Genomic DNA, 16641 nt, shown 5'->3' with positions numbered 1-16641 from the left:
GAATCAGCAGTGCTTGACACTCACATCCAGCGTTCAGAACTGAACTACACACACCCTGTTCACTGCTTCTGGGAACAAATACTTCAAAAACAAATCCTTATTCCTGTTGCTTTGTGTTCATATCTTCTGTAGAGAACATAAAGCTGATGTGACATAAAAAAGTGACACAGGATTTCACTTTGAGCTAACATCTAACTGAATCTTTCTTTTAAAACCACACCGAGGCGTTTAGAAAGTGCTAAAGTGCTGTATATATGCATGAGAATGACTGCAGTAACTTAACTGCAGCGCTCCTGAGACCTGCGATCGATAACTGCAATGACAGCCAATACACCGACCCCACACACACACACACACACAATACTGCAGATACCTCAAACGCCCATCATTCAGCCCTCCCACGTGAACAAAACACATACCATAATTTAGTTTTATTTACTCTAGTAAACTCTAGTATGCTGTAGTATATTATAGGAATTATTGCATTTGTATAGTAGAGTGTTCTGGGCCATTCCAACTTTATGGAACTGACATGAAAATGCTCAGAGAATGAATTTGTTACGAATATATCTTTTTATATTTTACTAAACCCTTGTTGATAGTGTCTAAACATAAAAAAATGTCAGTCTATGAACACATTTTCTATTTTAAAAAAGAGAAATAAACATGCATTGTGGATATGACAAAAAAGGTTGTGTCTTTTGGGAGACGATAAACTTTCTGTCAAATAAAATGCACAATCCTGAAGCAATAATACACAATGAGTGGAGAAGTGATGCCTCTTTATAGAACATCAAATAGTTTCTTTATATTCATTTTCATGTGTTCATTTATGAGGAATATGAAGCGTTATGATGTGACAATCCTGAAAATGACTCTTACCTGACTATTAAAAATCATGAACTAAAAATAAAACAAATACTTGAAGAGAGATCTCACATGGGTATCTGAACCACCAAATGTTCAAATCTGTGCTGTTACCATAGTAAAAAATGTTTGTATTGTTTCGTGGTAAGGTTGACATTTTCATGGAATTGCCCTTCTTTAGTATTAACTGAATTAATAGACTGCAATGGATACTGTAGTATAGATTCATATTTAATCTATACTATATCAATAATAATGATTTTTCAAAACACTACAGCAGCTAGAAATTGGACCTCAGTTTACTATAGTAAATACTGATGTAAACCACGTTGGCTGTTTCTGAACATTTTGCCTCTTAGCTGCGTTCAAGTTATTATGATTTATTTTTAAAGTAATTTAAAGCCATTCCGCAGTTTTGAACAAAATTGGTGTCACATAAAAAGGAGGAAATGAGCCCACACATGTGTATTGTTCCGAATATAATATCCTGACATTCTTGGCCTCTGTTGAACCGCTAGGCAGAAATAATGTGCTTAACCTGTCTAATTCTTTATTTATAAAGCTCTAAATGACCAAGTTTGGCCGTGACCCGCGTTAGAGAGATTTGCTGCTCTTGAAAATGCAGGAGCTGCAGGACTGTGATGTTAAAACAGAGCCCGGGGCGATCAATAATTCAGAGCACCGGCAGGATCACATACGTCACGCCACAGGTCGTATAACCTGAAACACGCAGCCCTTTATTCTCTCAGACTTTAAATGGGGCGTCATGCAATGCATGTCACCGTTTCGTGACGCACATGCAGAGAAATACACGTATGCCTTGATCGACCATGATAAACCTTTGTGTTTTTTGATATCTACAGTGTTTCACATTTACTCTGGGTATCATACTGTAAATCAATTTCATGACAAAAATGTTTCATGACAGCAGAATATCATACAGGTTATGAGGCGATAGCTAGAAAACACTCAGAACAACATAACACATCAACACCCTGCAGTGTAAACCTCCATAACAGCCTGCTATAGTGTGAACGGCAATAAATAAAGAACACCGTATACAGACACACATGTGAAACCAAACACACGTCGTCTCCCATGTATGTTCACAGCGTGACAGGACAGATGTTCACACTCCGAATCACAAACCTAAAGCCAAGAGCAGCCCAACCAGATGAGAGAGTAACGCCAAACACATTGTGAACCCTTAAAGAGCTCATTTCATGGAAAGTCAATATCCAATAATAATGCCTTACGTCACCCTATATATTTACATGATGCATTACAATTATACAAATGTGGTTGTAATAACAATCCGGTTTCTCTACGCAAATAAAAAAACTCACAATCTGTGTCAATTGAATTGATTTCCATCATTTCTGTTATCAAACATGTTCTTGCAGGTCTAACGACGTTTACTCTTCACATATATTAAACATTTCAGCACACAACATGAAATAGGTTTACACTGTTTGATGTAGACCTGAAGTATTTGTTCAGAAGATCATATCTCACCTGGAAAACAGACCCCCCAAAAAAACAGACGTTCCAGGACCTGCGGGTGACACGGGATACTCTTCACACACATCAATGTTAGATCAGAAGGTGTGTCTATTCTTACACCTGTCTACACACGCACGCAAACACACATGCACGCGCGTTCATCCATGGAGTTGAACTTTGACAACCCCACCCTGAGAGACAATCAATCTTTAACCAGAACAATCCAACATGAACACATCACCGGTGCCTTAAAACACACGTTATTTACTGCGTCTATTTAGAACTTTATTGCATCAGAAAAATAACTCACCAACGCTCTATGACCAGCAAAGTATGCTCTTTTAGAAATGTACATGCTTACAGTATAATAATGAAGTGCGCTTGAAACACAAGTGTGGAGGTGGAAAGCCCTTGAGAGACACATGTGCTGTCACGTCACTGTTCAATACTGAAAGATCTGGAGTGATGCTAAATGGCCCTTTGGTGTTATTCAGCAAACAGTCGATCCATGTCATTGACCGGACCAGCGGTCGACAGCAAACTTCAATATATACATACATGTTTTAATATATGTGAATAATTACAATTGAAGACATAACATGTTCCTGAATCCTGGAAATAAAACATTCAGAATTTCTCTCACTAACTCAACTAATAATCATTTCCAAAACAAGAAGCTCTGAGGTTTATTCCGTCTTTAAGATTTAGAGTTCAAGTTCAGTTCACATCAACGATGGCCTTTTCTTCACACCCGGACGTCTCATTTTCCTCAGGACCCAAAGGGAGATTCACAGGGTCTCCTTCTATTCTGTGTGTAAATAAGCAGATTAATGCTTGACTGTCAGATTTCTTCCTCTGCTCATCACAGCCGTCTCACAGCTCGACACTCTTGCAGATGAAAGTCAATCTAACAGACTCACACACACTGAGAAATGAACATCACGGATTACATGAACAGAGCGGACAACATCAACAAACCACTGAGCTGTTTCCAGATCTCTCATGTGCATCTAAACACAATAAGCATCGACACACAAATACATGCACACGCGCACAAACATACACATACACACAAACAAATATACACACACGCACACAAACAGCCCACACACACACAGCCCACACACGCACACACAACTCACACAAGCACACAACAAACACACACACCCCACACTCACACACACAGCCAGAAGAAGTAGCAGGAGACTAAAGGACTAAAGAAAAATGGTTTTATCTGATGGGCTGACGTCTCACAGAAAAATGTGTGCTAGTGTGTGTGTGTGTGCGGTGTGATTTGTGTGTGTGTGTGTGTGTGCTCGCATGTGAATTTGTGTGTGTGTTAAAGCAAGGTCACCGGCAGCTGATATCCGCTCTGGCTCTGACACACATGAGCTTCTGTAAAAACTCTCAGCAATCCCACAAAACCGAGATCTTCTTTCACTGATCACCTGAAGCTTCTAGGAACAGTGTAATCTATCCTTCTGTAACACACATCCTCATGTCACACCTCTGGATTAACATTACCCAAACACACAAAATGCAGGTTTGAATTCACAACCTGATTCCATTCACACTCCTGTGCCTATTTCTATAAAGAAAAGTCAATCATATTGATCTGAATCGTGTAAATCTGAAATTGGCTTCCTTACTACACAATGCTGCTCTTATCGGGCATGATTTCAAAATACAGTTTGTCATCTTTTATAGAATCTATAAGTCCTGGCCTACATTTAATCTTCATGATTCATCACAATCATTTACATTACAAACACAACTCAACATAAATCAAAAGATTTAATCTTGTGTGAATCTTGTGAGGCCAGTAATTTAAGTGATAGAAGGAACGAGTCACATTAACACCTCCCAGCGTCACTCTCGACCCCAATCAAGTTAAAGCATGACTTGACCCCTGCTGACCTTTACACTGAATCACGTTGACCATGAACTTGCTCTGAACAATAAAATTATAAGGATTTACTATGGCTTATGCTGTATTGACTAGAGAAACGTTTTAAACATTATTGCACATTTGATTATTCCAGAACAAGACAAAGGAAATTTGGTTTCCAAATGAAATAACATCTTAAAAATGTTTCAAAAATCATCTTTTTATTGTGTTATTTAAGTTAGCTGTATGTTTTGATCTATTGTGGTTTAAATCAAAATATACATATATTTGATATATGTTAATTGGAATGCACAATTAAAAAAACATGATTTGTGACAAATTTGTAAAACTTTGAGTTTTTAGTAAAAATTAGTTATCTCATTTTGGAACCAAACTCTTCATATTCACATCCAGAAGATCAACACTCTTCCAAAACTGAAGGAACCAGAATTCACAAGAGAGGTACATGCTAAACGTGTTCCCAGCGTGTTTAGTTTAAGATGGTTGTCCAAAAACATCTGTAGACCATATAAAAATGAACATGAAATTTGATTTTCCCTACTGGAAGGCTGAAGTATCGGATGGCCCGTGAGTGATTGAGGGGCGGTTATACAGCTTTCCTGTGGCTCATTGGTTAGAGCGCCAAGATCACCGGTTCGATCCCTTGGGATTGCACATAGTCAGAAGCATACGTGTAGTATAATGCCATGTAAGACACTTTGGTTAAAAGCCTCTGCCAAATGCATAAATGTAAAATGTAAATTAAGTGATGGGGAGAAAGTGGATTCAGGACCTTGGACAGTTCAATGAGAGGATTTCACCTTTGACTTCAGTGAGAAACACATCTGCTGTCTCTACATGAATGAATGAATGAATGAATGAATACTGCAGCTTCACACACACGTGTTGATTTATGATGGACAGATGGGAGACATCAACAATCCACATAACATAATTTACTAATCCAATAGCGCACAGCTGTAATGACTTCAGCGCTGCTCGTTTAATGAAACAGACCTCTTAAGTTTATCATGCAAGGGACCGTCTCTCCAGGGAGCGACATGAATGCTTTAACTGAAATGGTCTGTTGTGTATAAACAGGTGTCCTTAAATGGCTCCCTTGTTCAGCCTCTCACTTTAACAAGTGCAGGTCATTCACTGATATTCAGAAAGGTTAAAAACATTCAATATTGACAAAAATGCATCACTTTCAAGCACACTATTTTCTATTACAGCTGAGCAGCGTCTAATGAAATATTGATAAACTATAATCATATTTTGATTGTAAAGGTTTTATGAAGGGTTGTGTAAACTACCACTAGTACTTTTATACTTTCTGATATTTTGTTAGTGTAAAAAACCCAAAAGGTAAACAAGACTTATTAAGTGTTTGTGACAGAACCATATATACTGAATGAATGAACTGTGCATGCACTTGGAATAACATAGTCATCAATATCTGTTCTCGGTTCTTTTCTGTTACTACATCTGCCCTTTAGACCTTAAGACATTCTCGAGTAAACGAATCTATAGAATCTGTCTAATATAACAGCGCATGTGCCGTAGTAGAATAATATTTTGACCCACTTGATTTATAATAAAGAATGCAAACGTGCTTTTGGTTTGTTCGTGGAGGAACCACACGCATACACTATAACTGCGCAAATCATTTGTGTTTATCATGAATACAAATAAATAACATCTCCAATAATAAATAGACATTTAAACCCACGAGCCGCAATAATAGAGAAATCATGCATCAAGACATACCAAAGACTGGACAGATGAACGACAATCTCAAAATCCTCCACAGCAGTGAAACACAATAAAGCTGAAGAGACCGATTCGATTCAGCCAAACGGTTCCTTTGAACGGTTCACTTGATTCATTGAGTATGTTCACAGAAGCTTCCGTGCGACATTTTGGGTCTTGTTTTTTTTTGTCATATAAAGTAAACATTCAGCTACATGTTTGTTATTTACGACGAATTTAAAGGTTCATGTGATTTACCCGCAGTTCGTACGAAAAGATGAAAAGAGTCGATTGTCTTTAGAATCGGACATCACTAAAGCATAAAGGTATCGGGTGTGTGTGTGTGTCGCTGGGGTGTATCAGATGGGGGATGGTCAGTCAGGAGATCCATGTTACATATTAATGACATTTACTGAAATGAGCACCAGTGTGCAGAGCAGAGTAATGAACTGCAAACGCATGTATTCACAACATAACAGATGATGTCATACAAGAACCTTTTCAAGCAAAAACAATTTTCTTATTCCTGTTATGTTATGAGGACATTATTGCTAACCTTTTTAAACGTTCCAGTAACGATATGAGAATATAATGTTGTTTGTTTGACACTTGCAGAACTTTTAGCAATGACAAAGAACGTTGGCGAACTTTACTGCAAGAGTCACTAAACATTCCAAACATCAGACTTTATAAACACATCATCTGTCAAACACACGCTAGGAAACAGAAAACACTGATATATGAACCCACACAATCCAAAGATGACGCGAGATCTGATACCCTAAACTTACTTGCACGAGACAAAATAAGTTTCAAAGACCGATTTTAAAAACCTGGTTAATAAAAGAAGAAGAAGATTTGAGTATTGACACATTCATTACAGACACTAAACGTGGATATAAATGTTGTGGCCCGACGAGTTGATGTGTGTTTTAGCGATATTTCTTCTTTTATTGTCATTATCTGTCTTGTTTGTTTGAATTCAACCAACACTCGACCGTTCCTTTTCTCCACCTTAACATTATATTTTTGTTTTAATTCCTAACGTTTGTTTTTTTACTAACTCTGTTGAAGCACAAATCATTTTCAAAGGCAAATTGTTTTTTCTTGGGTGGTAGTGTTGACGGCTGCAAACTAATGGTAATTGGTGCTTTACCGCCACCTGCTGGACGAGAGTTGAATTAGTTCAAATACTTATTAAATACGTGTGTGTCTGATAATTAAATAGAATTATCTAACACGATTGCTTTCAGGCGAGATTTATCTTTATCTCTATCATTTGACTACTTTATTTTATGATAAATAAGGGGAAAACCGAACTCTCTCCAGTTCAGTAGGTGGCGTTTCGAGCCTCTTACAGTACTCTGAAAAGCGCGGCCGCAGAATACCGGAAGCGTTGAGTGTGACGTTCTTTCCGGCTCCGGTCTCTCAACAAGCGTAAAGGTAGGCCGAAACAAGAGCCCCAAATCCATCAAAAATCTTCATCATCTTACTATTTATCTTTTCTTTGTCAACGTTTGTCAGTATAGCACATTCTATATCATTTATATTTCCTAGTCTTGAGGTAATTTTCACGATTTAAACTCTAGTTTTGAGGCCGGATGGCTTCTTGCGCGATCGGACAGTTTCCCGGTCCGTAAATCGGCTCGCTAGACTACAGCTTGAATATAAGATTTGATAAAACGACTTCATTAAAAGTACTGCGTGGACGCTCTGAAATCCTCCTAAAACACATTAAGTGTGAGCAGAGAGAACCGTTTAAAGCGCACGGTCGTCCTTATCACCCAATACAGAAATGTTTAACAAACGCAGTGAATCTAGACAGTTTTCTGTATTAATCACAATGTGTTTGTTGCTTTCGGCATGCCGGTTGTGTTCATGTTTATTTAGACGTACTTTGCAATTAAACCCGTAGACGTGACATTAATTGTGTGATGCTGTGTTGTCACGTGCAGTAACGTATTAAAGACCTCTAACAATTTCCATAACACAACACTATCACAGTAGACCTGCTGTTTTAATGGTTTTATGTGTTTTTATTTTTTATAGTTGTGATGGATGAATTTGATCAAGAAATCCTCTTTGTGTTATTTGTGTAATGTAGACTCATGGGTGTGATTTTTGTGTTCTGTAGATGTTGATGCCCAAGAAGAACCGTATTGCCATCTATGAGCTCCTCTTCAAAGAGGGCGTCATGGTGGCCAAGAAGGATGTGCATCTTGCGAAACACCCAGAGCTCGCTGACAAGAACGTCCCCAACCTTCACGTCATGAAGGCCATGCAGGTGAGGCCAGAATCTCTCTAGTCACTAGCTAATAAGTGAATGAACGATTGCATTTTTCCTGCGAGTTAAAGAGTTTGGACTTGGTGTAGTTCTAGTCCAGTGTGTAGCTGTATTTTTCAACTGAGCAACACGTGTCAAGAGTTAAATTGTGAACACTTATGACAAAACTCGCAATTTGATGTAAATGACCATTGAAGCAGTGACAGTACTGCGAGTCAATGTTCAAATTCTCTGTCTTGGTCTGCAGTCTCTGAAGTCACGCGGGCACGTCAAAGAGCAGTTTGCTTGGCGCCACTTCTACTGGTATCTGACCAATGAGGGAATCCAGTACCTGAGGGACTTCCTGCACCTACCCCCAGAGATCGTGCCTGCCACCCTCCGCCGTCAGACCCGCCCAGAGACTGCCAGGCCCCGCCCCAAGAGTACGTTGCCATTAACTTCAGATTTTAGTTATTACGTGAAGTCTGCAAAAATGCTAATTTAAGCGTTAACATCCTTCCAAGACCTCGAGTGCGACGTTTCAAAGCAAGCATGTGTTGTTTTCCAGGTCTTGAGGGAGAGAGACCGGCCCGTCTGGCCCGTGGAGAGGGAGACAGAGATGCATACAGACGCTCTGCAGCACCACGTAAGTACACAAATCATACTGTCTTACCATCAGCGCATTCTTTAGCCGTGGCGTTTGTGAAGCTAACACAATGTGTCTGTCAGTACTGCATGCGTCTGTACAGTTATTGTGTTCCTGAATGTTATTTAATGTGGACCAGTCAGCTGTTAACATTTAGGTTTGGACTCAAAATAGTACGAAAAACAAAGTGATTCATCTTAGAGAAGCAATAATATGTGAAGTGCTGGTTTTAGAGACAATAACTCTTGGGAGAAAAGTGTTTAGGGGGACAGACATTTTGAGAAGTAGATCTCTGAATGCTTTAGGTCACTTTGGATTAAACTATCTGGGGAATGCAGAGATATATCTGACTTAATATTTAGTGAAAACAAGCAGTGGTTTTCTTCTGTTCTGATAGAAAGTAAATTAATATCGACCGGTGATTGCGGTGTTTTGTGGGAGCAGTTTTATTGTTTGGTTCTTTTGAACGGGTGTTAAAGTGAGTTGTGTTTTTCCAGCCGGTGCAGACAAGAAAGCCGAGGCTGGTGCAGGAGCTGCCACAGAATTCCAGTTTGTAAGTGCTGATGTTAGAAAGCTGAATGAATTTCAAGCTGTTTCTGTGCATGATTACAGAGATGAGCTCAACTCAAAACCTCTGACGCTTACCTCCTGTGTGTTCTCTTGTTTTTCAGAGAGGTGGTTTCGGTCGTGGCAGAGGACAGCAGCCGCAGTAATTTTCAATATTATCTGTACAATAAAGCTTCAAAAGTGCTCCTGTGTCTGACTCGCTTGTCGTGTTCTTTCTAATACGTGTGTTGAATTGTTAAAGCTAAGTGCAGTTGGATGGTTGTACAACAGCTAGCCTGATTCTCCTGTTCGAAAAAACTTCAGCTCTCCAGAGTAAAAAAATTCAAGGAATGTATATAACAATATGAAAGAATTGACACGTTGAATAACTCAATGATCCATCAGGTCTGTGAGCAGCACAGCTATTCTTTTGTACATTATCAAGATGTTTAATGTCAAATTAAATAATTACACTTTCACAAAACATATACACCTCAAAGAAAAACAAATTTATTAACTTCATGTGTGCATCATACAAAATATTGTGAGTACAGCATTATTAAACGGGTTTAGATTTTTTTTTAAGACTTATTGACACTCGTTTGAGAAAGCATCTAAAGTGATCTCTAACATTTTCCATCATACACAAACATCAAAATTTATATTAACTTGCACAACTTGAGTGATGAAAAACCACAATGCTGAGTAATTTCAGATGTCGTCGTGACTGGGAATAAACCTTCAAATCTTGTCTTCTCATTTTTAATAAGATGTGTATGTGGACAAAGTCACTGAACACTTGAAGATGAAATACTGTATTTTTATTAGTTGGCACATGTATATTACATTCTCATACGTTTGATTTCACAATCCCAAAATGAGAAAATTAAAATATTCCAGTGATGGGTACACCTGTCTGGGTCACAGCTTTGATGGAGTGTTGATAGATTTTCGTGTTCATTTCATCCCATACACACCAATTACAGAATTTCAAAATATAATTTCCGTGGCCGAACCGTGATTTACATTCAAAGTCTAATGATGCGAGTACGACAAATTTAAAGTGCTTTTATTTTTTTACTGTATGGGTGCTCCATCTGGTTGATTCTTCATTAATAATGCAGCAGTTTAGATTTGACTTTGTTTTCTAGAAACTTGAAATAATATCAATAATCATGCTAAAGAGAAACTGTTCATTATATCTTTAAGATTAATGCAGCCACGTCCACTACACAAAACAATCTTCAGCCATGAGAATGAGACGTACACCAAAACAACCATCACATCAAACCACAAAACCAACACACATATCTCATAATTCACTTCAAGTGTTTCATGCTGCACTAGATGTGAATTTTAACGGCATGATGTAGTGTTAACCAAAGGCTTCAGATCTTAAATCGTGGGTTTGTCATTACTTCGCAGACACGCTAACAATAAAAACCATGAAACTTGATATAAATGCACTTAAAAGTCCAACACTCCGCTGTAAATAAGAAGCCGGACCCTCGACAGTTCTGGGTCACCAACCACCGCAACCTCACGTGTACCACAATCTATACATCAGAACAACAAGCACTCGAAAGATTTGATCTGTACAAGAGGAAATAAAACAAAAGCTAACTACATTGGCTCAGAATTCACAGTTTCACATCAACCGCTGCTTTCAACGAGACTGAAGCGAGCAGTTAGACTTTAAAGACGCCCTTGACGTCTCAAAGGATAAGAGAAGACGTTTCATCAATGATGCTCGTATTAAAATCTGTCCTCCACTCAACTGTCAGGCCTCTCGAGGGTTTAATGAGTGTCTGAAGACGTAAAGTAATATTTCTGAGACATGCAAGAGGTTAAAACAAGCGGACTGAAAGATATTATTTGCTCGAACATAAAGTGAAACGCAATCTGCTGAACATTCTCCAGTTCTGAAATACACAAAGATGTAAAAACTGTCTCGTGTTCACTACAAACACACAATTGAACTCAGCGATTCGGGGGCAGAGATGGAAAGAGCTGAATTGGACGTGTCTGATGTGGGAAAAACCTCTTGGAAATGTGCGATACTGGGAGTCCAAGCACTTGTCCTGTGGTTATTATATTATATATAATGTAAACATTTGCTAACAGCCAGTATTCAAGTCAACATGACCCGGTGTTAAAAAAAAACATTTTACTCCAGTCGTGACATGTCCAGATGCAGCCGGATATTAAATGAGAAAATACATCATCAGTTATCGCACAGGGGAAAATGTTTTTATACAAGCGACTTTAAGCCAAATCATTACAATATCAAAGTCTATTTCTGTTCTGGTTTGTACTATATTAACTCAAGTTTTGTATTCAAAATGGTAATATTACAGTCCAGTGGAATCAGGCAGTCGTATATATGAAACCCTCTGTGTTTTTGGGTGCCCGCAGAATATTTACAAGATGGTAAAACAACAGGAAAAACAGGGAAGTTAAGAACATCTATTAAACACGACGTACAGGTGAAACATTCATGGCATCACACGGACTCATATGACAAATAAATACCAGTGCTCATGCAAAACGATTCACTTCTCACGCATTCCCACGGTTTCATCTCACAGTCACGCTTCTAACAAAACCTCCTTCACACACACGAGCGCAGAGGAAACTCAATATGTAAAATACTGAATGTCACATGCTAATGCACCGTGTGTGTGTGTGTTTACATCACGACTGTATAAAGAAGTGTTCATTTAATCTCGCCCGGGCCGCAGCACACGGCACAAAAGAAAAACGAATCGGTAAACAGCAAAAGTATTCAATTTACAAAAGTATTCCTCCAACGCTTGACGTCTGTGTCAGCGTCCCGGCACTCGCAGAGGGTTGGCGAAGCATTGTTTGTGTCTTTGTTTTGTGTTAAAGACGTAAAACTGAAAAGGAGAAGAGAGTAATGAAAGTAAGAGCGCGAGTGAAGGAAGCATCTAAGTGCGGTTGTTTCGCATTAGTTATCTGATGTCGGAGACGGAGCTCTGATTGATGCTGTAGGTGGGTGACAGATCTTCATCTATGGTGGCCACCAGCGGAGCACCGTTCCGGTTCAGACAGCCCTCCTGAAGAGCCGCGAAATATGTGGCCTGAACGGGTTTGTGACACTGCAACACTTGGATGGCATCCTCAATTTTAAACCACTCCCGTTTTCTCCCTGTCACATCAACAAAGAGCCAGACGATGCAAATCAAACACAATTGAACATCTTTTAACCCGGAAAAATAACGTTGACCTTAACTTTAATGTCAATTACTAACCAATGTTTACAGAATCCTCCCAGTCTTCCAAAACGTCAGTCACGGTGAGAACGTAGACGTACGTTCTGTGTTTCCTATCTCGATTCTGAATGTGAAACAAGGTTTATATCATCAGAACAATCACAAAACTTCAGATAGGGGACATACAGACTCACGTTAACATACAACTTACTTCAAATATTCCTACGAGTCTTCCTAAAGTCCCCTTGACACCGGCCTGTGAAAGAATAAAAGGATTAATCTGACGCCACATTGTCAAAAATATGTCAATCATTTCAACTTCAAACAATTCTAATGTCATAGCACCCCCCCAAATATAAAGTCGCATGAAACGGAAGAAGCGATTGTCTTCTTTTCTAATCGTGATGTAAACCCAAGTGAACCGACAACTGATTAGATCGTTGAAAGTTGAAACATTTGAATTGACATTTGCAATCTGTCAGTCATTGCAGCCCCACCCCTTTAACCAGAAGTGAATAGAGGTCGTTATAAGAGGGGGAGGAGCTTTAACTTTTTGATCAAAGATTACAAGTGCAAATGAATTTAAAAAAATGATGTGCACAGATAAATTATAATAAACACTTCAACACTGTGTAAAACAATAAGAACGATCATTTTTAATTTCATGCAGACTTTAAGCAAACATTAAAACATAACAAACATGATGTATGTCAGGATGATTTCTGGCCATTCTGAGGATATGTTTAGAAAACAATGTGCTCAAAACAGAAAGGTTTCATTTGCGGTTTTAGAAGGTTTCACATACAAAATAATCCGGTTCACACAGATCCATGAAAAGCATGTCACTTTAAAACCCTTTTTAAATGTTTGCATTTCGAGGTCCTCATAACACACCTGTAATGCAAACAAATGAGTTTTCCGTTTTTAGTTGAAAATGGTGTTGTGTAACCACCCCCTGACATTATCGGTCAAGAATGGTGTACCCTCCGTCTATTAATAGATTGAAAATAGTATCTAAACTTTATGTATCATCCAGCATTTTATATAATCCCAAATAGTTTCTATGGTATCATAACTATTGTGTAATACTTTAAATATCAAATGAAATAAAAGAGAGTTTGCTTTGATCTAAAGCTGTGTCTGGAGATTCATCTCATCAGGCCAAATGTCACGTGCTGGTCACACACAGATTGACTGAGTTCATCGCTGTCTATCACAGCCTAAATTTAGTCCTGAACACACACACACACCATCAATATTACACACAAATCAAAATGACACAAACAACACAAGATTCTACAAGTACAGTACAGCTGAACGCATGTTTAATGCCCTTTAAACTGTAGGATGATCATCTCTGTGTTTCTGTCAGGAAGTAAGAGAGTGATGAACGTTAAACCTCAGCTTTACTGTCAGCAGTGAGACTTTTCACACCAGCACAACTAAATATACTGTTTACACACAAACTATACAAACACAACAAAGACTGACAGCAGAGTTATACTGTATGTGCTCGTGACAAGAATGTCACAAAACTGCAGCTGTGTGATACAAGTTTTCATTTGGTACTTTTATTTTGTTTTAGTACACGCCTCATTTGATTGCTTGATTCTGATTGGCCAGTCCAAGACATTCCAATGGTTGATATTTTCAAATATATAATGTTTATTTTCAAATAACAATGGCTCAAAACTAATAGCACCCTGTAACCCCGATGCTGCAAATATTTTTTAGAGGGGCAGTTTAATATTACACAAAAATGTATTATAAATACATATTAATATATTAATAAGTTAAATGGCTTTTCCTCACTGAAGGTCTACATTCAGTAAAAATTAGCTAATAAAACATTTAAAAATCACATTTTATGTCCAGTGTTTCTCATGTGGCAAGTTGTCATTTAATAAGCAGTATAATGTACAAGCAGCCGGCTGTTATGGTGAAATAATCCTCTTCAGTGTACATTATCACTTTTATAACTAACCCCCAAATGTCGCAACTGGCCAATCAGAATCAAGCATTCCAACTAGACGTGTAATAAGACATTATATTTACAAACGATTAAACCAATTTGCCTGTTCGTGACATTTGAACGTCGTTTCTTACCTTAAAACCGAAAGTTAACGAGTTTTTCTCGCGGAAGGTCTGCAGTCGGTAAAAATAATCTCATAAAATAATTCAAATCACATTTCATGTCCAGTTTTTTTCTCATGTGACGAGCAGCCGTGTAATAAGTGGGATAATGTACAAGCACCAGGCTGTTATCGCAAAATAATCCCCTCCTGTGTGAAAAGACCCTCCGCTTAAAATAATTGTGAGGAATTGTAACTTTATTGTAAAAGCCGAACCTCTTCACAAACTTCTCGGACAGCGGCGTCGTTCGGCTCTTCTTCGGGCTCCATCCCCCCCCCGGGAACGATCCATTTGTCAGGATACCTGCTGCTGCTCACCAACAACACCTGTGTGAATACACAACACAACACAACATCATCACATCTCTGTGTCACATCAAGTTCATCTGTCACATATTTGTATTCTGTGCGCGTTCGTGCGTGAAATCACAATAAACACACAAGATGACATCAGATTCTCCAAGTTACTTAAAACACAATAAATCAACAATGTACTCCAAAGAATACCACAGAATTACCACATTACAGCGTCCAAAACACTGACGTTACTAAAGTCTTTACATTGTGGAAATATTATACTAACAACATGTTCAAATGGTGCATATCCTCAAATAAAAGTATTCTAATGGCATGTGTGTAAAACCATGACAATGCGTTGATATTAGTGCTTAATAAAGACGCGATAAAACACCGAGATTTACCCACGCACGGGCCTACCAGAGCGCGACAACGCGACGCGCCCTTCGCTATCCCCGCGCCTCGAGCGTTTCTTCTTCGCCGTGTCTAGCGGACGACTTTGAGCTCGTCGCGTTCACGGGTTGTACGGCGCTAGGCCAACACAGCTGACTAGTCCCGAGCTAACCAGCACTAGCACGCCGCTAGCTCGCGTTTGAACGTCAAACGCTTGAGATCCGAAGGTCTGTGATCCGCGCGACGCGTTCACCGGGACTCACCTCTTCCTCGGTCTCGTTCCTGAAGCACAGACAGGCGGCCCGTTTCTTGAATCCGTCTCCATCATACGTGCGCGTCTGGTTCGACTTCAGCTTCATCATGTCGGGCTGCGCGTCGCGTCACGACTGAGATCGGATCTTGAACCTGCGGCAGATACAGACGCAAAGTCCGCGTGTGGAAACCGCGAGTTTTATTACTGACAATAAACTCTCCTGCGCTTCATTTTCCCGAAGCCGAGCGCATCTCGCACACAGACGCCATTACCGGAACAGATACGCGATGTGCGTAACGCCAACGGCGCATGCCGACAAAAGCACGTCGTGGCGTTTAGAGAATAGGGCATGTGGGCATGAAATTGCGCACGTCAGTCTTCCTTTCTTTCTCTCACACACTCGTGCATGACATTTGTATGCAAACTACATGTTATATTAGAGACAAACCGATATGTAGTCTAGATTCTGGCAGATGTTTCTTTAAAATTGAAAGGCGATAATCGATATATTGGCCGATAAACAGTAGCTTGTCTAAATATTAACATTATAATATATTTAAATAAATTAATTAATGGAAACAAATGGGAAAAAGTGGACTTCTGCTTTTATTTGAGAACATTCACCGCAGAAAACAAAGTAACAATTCATTCTCTTTTTTACCTGCATAAGATGTACAAAACCTCCTTTACACTAGTTAGGCCTAAAGATTCTATAGCTTGTCAACTTGTCTTACAGAGCAACCCAGATAAATGTTCTTAAAAGCGACGAGTCTAACAGGTCTCAAGACAGAAAGCATTCAGACAGCAATGGGCTTTAAACAGTATGCTTTTGTTCAATTTACACATTCATAAATAACTGTAACATCAG

At 39.0% G+C, this 16641-nt stretch overlaps 2 protein-coding genes across 4 annotated transcripts; one reads left to right on the top strand and one right to left on the bottom strand.

Moving 5' to 3' along the window:
• The first annotated feature begins 7298 nt into the window (after window positions 1-7298).
• rps10 (ribosomal protein S10) lies at window positions 7299-9669 on the top strand. 2 transcript variants are annotated; one of them, XM_056750499.1, is made up of 6 exons: window positions 7299-7453; window positions 8145-8294; window positions 8542-8716; window positions 8842-8919; window positions 9417-9472; window positions 9591-9669. In XM_056750499.1, exons 2-6 carry the CDS (start codon window positions 8145-8147, stop codon window positions 9630-9632), a joined length of 501 nt encoding a protein of 166 aa, XP_056606477.1. In that variant the 5' UTR covers window positions 7299-7453; the 3' UTR covers window positions 9633-9669. The 2 variants fall into 2 exon arrangements, with proteins under 2 accessions (XP_056606477.1, XP_056606478.1); XM_056750500.1 differs by lacking the exon at window positions 7299-7453 and adding an exon at window positions 7551-7574.
• Window positions 9670-10271: 602 nt separating this feature from the next.
• On the bottom strand, window positions 10272-16076 carry nudt3b (nudix (nucleoside diphosphate linked moiety X)-type motif 3b). Of its 2 annotated transcripts, none has more exons than XM_056750498.1 (5): window positions 15784-16076; window positions 15047-15157; window positions 12910-12954; window positions 12738-12822; window positions 10272-12634 (listed from the first exon to the last, which is right to left on the bottom strand). In XM_056750498.1, exons 1-5 carry the CDS (start codon window positions 15880-15882, stop codon window positions 12438-12440), a joined length of 537 nt encoding a protein of 178 aa, XP_056606476.1. In that variant the 5' UTR covers window positions 15883-16076; the 3' UTR covers window positions 10272-12437. The 2 variants fall into 2 exon arrangements, with proteins under 2 accessions (XP_056606476.1, XP_056606475.1); XM_056750497.1 differs by having other exon boundaries at window positions 10272-12646; window positions 12741-12822.
• Between the last annotated feature and the right edge of the window lie 565 nt (window positions 16077-16641).

This window comes from Triplophysa dalaica, chromosome 6 (assembly GCF_015846415.1).
Source record: "Triplophysa dalaica isolate WHDGS20190420 chromosome 6, ASM1584641v1, whole genome shotgun sequence".
Classification (NCBI taxonomy): domain Eukaryota; kingdom Metazoa; phylum Chordata; class Actinopteri; order Cypriniformes; family Nemacheilidae; genus Triplophysa; species Triplophysa dalaica.
Note: the sequence above shows the minus strand (reverse complement) of the source record. Positions and strands in the feature narration are given on the sequence as shown.